A 6,713-nucleotide genomic window follows, 5' to 3' on the forward strand; every position below is an offset into this window, starting at 1 on the left:
CACCAGGGCTGCTCTGTGGGTTAACACCATCTCTGGTCACCAGCGCTGCTCTGTGGTTTAACACCATCTCTGGTCACCAGGGCTGCTCTGTGGGTTAACACCATCTCTGGTCACCAGGGCTGCTCTGTGGGTTAACACCATCTCTGGCACCAGCACTGCTCTGTGGTTTAACACCATCTCTGGTCACCAGCACTGCTGTGGTTTAACACCATCTCTGGTCACCAGCGCTGCTCTGTGGGTTAACATCATCCACAGAGCAGCCCTGATGCCAGAGATGGTGTTAAACTACCATCTGGGGATGAATCAGGCACGAGATGCCGGGCGTAGCATGAGCAAGGGCACAGGGTGAAGGAGGAAGGAGCGACTGGGAGGGGGTGGCGTTGAGGTCATGGCATTGAGGTGATTGGGAAAGTGCCAGGGTCTGTGAAAACACCAGCCCACAGGGAAGGTTGGAGCTGGGTGGGATCCGGACCCTTCCGGATTACCTGTGAGAAGTAAAACTGGACAAGGGAAGCATCAATAAGAGATTAAACAGAGTGAAGTACGATAATACAGATGGACAGACACCAGTCTGCAAACATGGCTTCACAATTCACTGCCCTGATTATTTGTTTTCACAGCAGCATTACAACAGTTCATGGATTTGGATGGGCTGAATGGCCTAATTTCTGCTCGTATGTCTTTCGGAATTTCGAAGATTAAAGGGTGGCGTCCTCAAAGCTTTCAAGATATAGAGAGAAACAAACACAGTGGAGAGGGACAAATCGCTTCAGGTGGGTTGGAAAATCCCAGACTCAGAGGCAGAGAATGAAAATGAGATCCAGCCCTTTCAGGAGCAACCACTTTGACAAAGTGAAGGTGATGGAAACTTGGAATTCTCTTCCACAAATATCGCTGCTGCAGGGTCAACTGTTGATTTTTAAAGCTGAGATTTTCCTTTTGATGACCAAAAGTGTAAAGAAATATAGCAAGCGATGGTATGGGCGGTTAGGTCTCAGACCAGCCATGAATTTCAATGGAAGGTCGTACAGGGTCTGAGTGGTCTCCTCCTGTTCCTACGCAGGCCTGTACTATCTAGCAGCATGGATACCTCATCCTTTTTCGATGAAAGTGCCCTTCCAAGACTTCCAATCCGCCCGCATATCCGTCCACAATAGAGTTTGCCTCAATCGGTGAGCAAGTGGATGAGGAACGAGACTCTCGCCATCTCCGCGGTGTGAGGTCTGACCACAAGGCAGGTGCGTTCAGGAGAAGATGGTTGGATCCAGGAGGCTGAAGGACTGTATGATGGTGCGGAACTGCTCCAGGGTCCAGTGGGGGGCAGCGCTGGCAGAGGAACCTCCTGCCTGTGCAGAGCTCCCACCCACGCTGCTGCTGAAAGGACTAGTGACGGGACAGGGAAAGAGAAAAACGAGAGAGCCACAGTTAAAGAAAATGACTGCACCAAGAATTGTCACAGTCCCCGAGAGCTTGGACACCCCAGCTCGCCGTAATACAGTCACAGAGATGTACAACACAGAAACAGGCCCTTCGGTCCAACCCGTCCATGCCGACCAGATATCCCAACCCAATCTAGTCCCACCTGCCAGCACCCGGCCCATATCCCTCCAAACCCTTCCTATTCATATACCCATCCAAATGCCTTCAGCCTCCGATGCTCCAGGGAAAACAGCCCCAGCCTGTTCAGCCTCTCCCTGTAGCTCAAATCCTCCAACCTTGGCAACATCCTTGTAAATCTTTTCTGAACCCTTTCAAGTTTTACAACATCTTTCCGATAGGAAGGAGACCAGAATTGCACGCAATATTCCAACAGTGGCCTAACCAATGTCCTGTACAGCCACTACATGACCTCCCAACTCCTGTACTCAATACTCTGACCAATAAAGGAAAGCATAGCAAACGCCACCTTCACTATCCTATCTACCTGCGATTCCACTTTACCCTAGAACATAGCAACATTTGAATTAGGGGAAGGCCATTCAGCCCCTTGGACCTGCTCTGCTATCCATTAGATAATGGCCATTATTCCACTTTCCTGTCTGCCATGAAAGGCAAATCACGCTTAACAAATCCACTGGAGATTTTTTGAAGATGTAGATACGGGAGAACCAGTGGATGTGACAAATTTGGATTTTCAGAAGCATTTTGATAATGTCCTTCATGTGAGTTTCGTGGAACAAGTTAAAGCACACACGGTAAGGTGCATTATATTGGCGTTGACAGACAGGAGCCAAAGAATAGGAAGAAATAGGACATTTTCTGAGCAGCAGGTCGCATTCAGCAGGGTCAGTGCCTGGGCTCCAGCTACACACGGATTTACATGAATGAACCAAATGCAACATTTTCAAGTTTGATGGTAACACAAAACTAGGTGGGATTGTGAATTGTGAAGCAGGTTCAGAGAGGTTCAAACTGGTTTAAACAAGATGGAGTGAGTGGGGAAATACATGGCAGATGCAGCTCAATGTGGAGTTATACACTTTGGTGTGAAAAACAGAAAGGAATATTGTTTAATTGGGATAAATTGGGAAATGTGACTGTACAAAGGGTGTTCTTGTACACCAGTCAATGAAAGGAGACAGGTAGGTGCAACAAGTAATGAGGTAATGGTGTCTTGGCCTTCACTGCAAATGGGTCAGAGTTCAGAAGTAGGGATGTCTTACTGGACCTATACAGGGCCTTGGTGAGACCACAGTTTTGGGAGGTTATACTTGCCAGAGAGGGAGGATAGTGGAGATTTATAAAGCTCATCCGGGTAAAGCATCACTGTCCAAAAGGACAGACTGGTTCAACTGGGCCTGTATTTTCTCGAGTTTTTCTAGAACCAGGGGACACCGTTTCAGGAATCAGGGTAGACCATTCAGGACTGAGACAAAGAAACATTTCTTCACTCAAAGGGGCAGTCAAACTGTGGAATTCTCTGCCACAGAAGGCCAAGAATATATCCAAGAATGGGACAGAAACATTTTTAGATTTTGATAGCATCAAAGGGTTAGAGAGTGCGGCAATATAATGTTGAGATACAGGATAAGCCATGACCATATTTAATGGCGGATCAGGGTTGAAAGGTCAAATGGTCGACCCCAGTTTCTACATCCCTCCATATCCTTTGATTCCCTCACCGATCAACAATCTGCCTAACACGGCCTTGAGTATATTTGTTGACCCAAACTCCAATGCTCTCTGGGGGAGAAAAATTCCAAACAGTACTGGCAAAAGGGTCCAGAGGGGTAACAGTTTCACACAGAGGGGCGTGAGGATCTGGAACTAGTGGTAGTAGCGAGCTTAACTTTGTCGTTTAAGAAACATTTCGAGGGATATGGTCCAAATGCAGATAAACAGGACTAGTTCATTTTGTGAAAACGAGACGGTACGGGTAAGTTGGGCCAATGACCTCCTGAAATTCCTGTTCAGCCCCATTGTAAATGGGAGACCCCTTATTTTTAAACTGCGTCCCCTAGTTCCATTCTCTCCCATCAGGGACAGCATCCACCCTGTCAAACACCTCACCCCCCCCCCCCCCATTAGAATCTTACGTTTCAACAGGTTTTACAAAGTTGAAGCATATACGGTGCCTTTAAAAAAAAAGAGGCTTAGAGTTGTAAATAGTTGTTGTTTAATGGTCACTTTCAGAGTTAAGGAATACACTGATATTATTTTCTTTAAATAGTGGAAGTTGGGAGTTCTCTGTTACTCATAGTGGGTGGCACGGTGGCACAGTGGTGAGCACTGCTGCCTCCCAGCGCCAGGGACTCGGGTTCGATTCCCGCCTCAGGCGACTGACTGTGTGGAGTTTGCCCATTCTCCCCGTGTCTGTGTGGGTTTCCTCCGGGTGCTCCGGTTTCCTCCCACAGTCCAAAGATGTGCAGGTCAGGTGAATTGGCCATGCTAAATTACCCATAGTGTTAGGTGAAGGGGTAAATGTAGGGGAATGAGTCTGGGTGGGTTGCGCTTCGGTGGGTCGGTGTGGACTTGTTGGGCCGAAGGGCCTGTTTGCACACTGTAAGTAATCTAATCATACTTTCACAGATTACGAGGTGAGGTGAGTTTGTCTGGGTGTTTGGTTTAGTTAACAGAAGGGTTCACCAACCTGTCGTGACAGTGCTGTCTAAGGAGCTTTGGTGAGTTACTAAGGTACACGCCTTCAACTTCATAACACAGGATGGCCTCCCACTCTTCTAAACCCCAACTCGTATAGTCCCAACCTGTTCAACCTTTCCTTGTGGAGTTGGCACAACCGAATGTACTGTGCTCTCAGTGCATGGGAAGATCCCAACTACAGCACCCAGCTGAATGGCCAGTTTGTCTGCTTTTCAGTGAAAGGAAGATTATCAGGCGAGGACCTTCGATAATCTGCAACCTTGTCCTCCCCAACTTTCTCTTCTTCAATGGACTACTGGAATCCTCAAATTCCACCTGAAGGGCCCAGACTCTTGCGTGTTATGAAGAAAGGCTGAGGAAGCTAGGGCTTTTCTCATTGGAGGAATTTTTTTTATAGATTAGATTAGAAACAGATTGGAAACAGGCCCTTCGGCCTAACGAGTCCACACCGACCCTCCGAAGAGTAACCCACCCAGACCCATTCCCCTACTCTATATTTACCCCTGATTAACGTACCTAACACTACGGGCAAGTTAGCATGGCCAATTCACCCTGACCTACACATCTTTGGATTGTGGGAGGAAACCGGAGCACCCGGAGGAAACCCACGCAGACACGGGGAGAATGTGCAAACTCCACACAGACAGTCGCCCGAGGCTGGAATCGAACCCGGGTCCCTGGCGCTGTGAGGCAGCAGTGCTAACCACTGAGCCACCGTGTCGCCCTAAATGATGAGAGTTGATCTGATATACATGTACAAGATGATGAGAGCCATAGATAGAGTGGATAGCCAGAGACCTTTTTCCCTGGGCGCAAATGGCTATCACGAGGGGGTATAATTTTAAGGTGATTGGAGGAAGGTTTAGGGGAGGTGTCAGAGGGAGGTTCATTACACAGAGAGTGGTGGGTGTGTGGAATGCACTGCCAGCGGTGGGAGTAGAGTCAGAGACATGAGGGACATTTGAGTAACTCTTGGATAAGTGCATGGAGAGCAGTATAATGAAGGGCATGTCAGTTAGTCTGATCTTAGAGTAGGCCAGTACAACATTGAGGGTCGAAGGGCCTGCACTGTGCTGTACTGTTCTATGGTCTATGAAAGATCAGTGGGAGCAGGTTCAAAAGGAACTTTCGACAAAGGAAGAAATACTTGAAAAGGAAACAGGTTTCTGGGCAGAAAAAAAAGATTTCTGTTACTTCTGCAACCCTTCTCATTCCAAACTCGGTAGTGATCAAGTACCTGATTACTGTCGGATCATTGAATGTAATGAGGATATCAGTGGAGTACTGTGGGAGTCTGAACAGGGCCAGGTGAATTGTCACAGTATTCCTTGCCTGTTACAAAATAAAAAAGACAGAAGTAGATTAAGACAAAACAGACAAATCACATTGTTCCCAACAGATGGTCACTGTAGCTGTACTTAGTGACTTCAGTGTTAAAACGCTCTCCCAAGCTCAGAGATCGACACAAACTCTGCTGTCCCACAATGCTCACTTATTCAAGTCCCTGTACAGCCCTAGCCCCCGCACCAGCAGTGTCTGATATAAAAGCTCATTCTCATCCTCCAATCCCTGGTTGCCACACCATCTTCCACACCTCCAGCTGATCTCTGTAGTCTCTGACCCCACACCTTCTAGGCTCCCTGCCCACCTTCAATCCCAGCCTTTAGCAACCCCACAGTTTTAATGACTCCACCATTTGCAGTTGGACCTGTGCCCCCCACACCTCCTTTCAAACATTCCTCTTTTTTTAAAAAATTAGATAGATGCCCTACCATATGGACACAGGCCCTTCGGCCCAACAAGTCCACACCGACCCTCCGAACTGTAACCCACCCTGACGCACTCCCCTACCCTATATCTACCCCTGATAAATGCACCTAACACTATGGGTAATTTAGCGTGGCCAATCCACCCTAACCTACTCATCTTTGGACTGTGGGAGGAAACTGGAGCACCCGGAGGAAACCCACGCAGACACAGGGAGAAACTCCACACAGACAGTCACCCGAGGCTGGAATCGAACCCGGGTCCCTGGTGCTGTGGGGCAGCAGTGCTAACCACTGAGCCACCATGCCTCCCACTGATTTGGTCATTCATCCCTGATATCCCCTTCTGGGGTTTGGGGCCTGGTGGGCCGGCGTTCTGCCACGTACCCCCTCGTTGAACTTCGCCACCTGCTGCCTCCCGGAGAGGAACCAGGCGCTGCTGGGATCTTGCAGTGTAAGCTGCCCACTGCTGACGGGTTCCACGCTCAGAATCTCTGCACTGTCCACGCCCGCTGCATCGTTACTGCCCGCGAGGTCAGCAAAGTGGTACCTGACAACACAAAGTAGTGCTGAACCTCCAGCAACAACCTGCATTTATATAGCCGGCACAGCAAGAGAGAATCCCAGCCAATCCCGGTTCGGCAAGAGCCATGGGCAGCTTGTCTCCCAACCCGGAAGGATTAAAATTGCGTCTTTAAACGTGCTAACTGTTTGCCTTTTCAATGCTGTTGCTGTTAGACCCACAGACGTTCATCCTGCTCCGAGCCAATTCCAGGCACAGCTTCCCACTCCCTCCCTACTCTCTGCAGCTCCCACCCCCTAACCACCATAAACCATACCCCGTGC

At 48.8% G+C, this 6,713-nt stretch overlaps 1 protein-coding gene across 1 annotated transcript; it reads right to left on the reverse strand.

Moving 5' to 3' along the window:
* Positions 1 to 572: 572 nt before the first annotated feature.
* Positions 573 to 6,575, reverse strand: rangrf (RAN guanine nucleotide release factor). The gene is made up of 3 exons (XM_043686023.1): positions 6,255 to 6,575; positions 5,339 to 5,433; positions 573 to 1,383 (listed from the first exon to the last, which is right to left on the reverse strand). The coding sequence occupies exons 1-3, from the start codon at positions 6,459 to 6,461 to the stop codon at positions 1,245 to 1,247; spliced, it is 441 nt and encodes a 146-aa protein (XP_043541958.1). The 5' UTR covers positions 6,462 to 6,575; the 3' UTR covers positions 573 to 1,244.
* Between the last annotated feature and the right edge of the window lie 138 nt (positions 6,576 to 6,713).

This window comes from Chiloscyllium plagiosum, unplaced genomic scaffold (assembly GCF_004010195.1).
Source record: "Chiloscyllium plagiosum isolate BGI_BamShark_2017 unplaced genomic scaffold, ASM401019v2 scaf_12300, whole genome shotgun sequence".
In the NCBI taxonomy this organism is placed as follows: domain Eukaryota; kingdom Metazoa; phylum Chordata; class Chondrichthyes; order Orectolobiformes; family Hemiscylliidae; genus Chiloscyllium; species Chiloscyllium plagiosum.

Bases quoted from the DNA above. Each gene is read 5' to 3' on its own strand.
- rangrf (XM_043686023.1), bottom strand. From the start codon at position 6,461: ATGCAGGTTGTTGCTGGAGGTTCAGCACTACTTTGTGTTGTCAGGTAC. The intron at 5,434-6,254 runs GTACGTGGCAGA...ATTTTGTAACAG, and splicing joins TGGCGAAGTTCAACGAGGGG to GCAAGGAATACTGTGACAAT. The intron at 1,384-5,338 runs GTACTTGATCAC...TCCCGTCACTAG, and splicing joins AATGATCCGACAGTAATCAG to TCCTTTCAGCAGCAGCGTGG.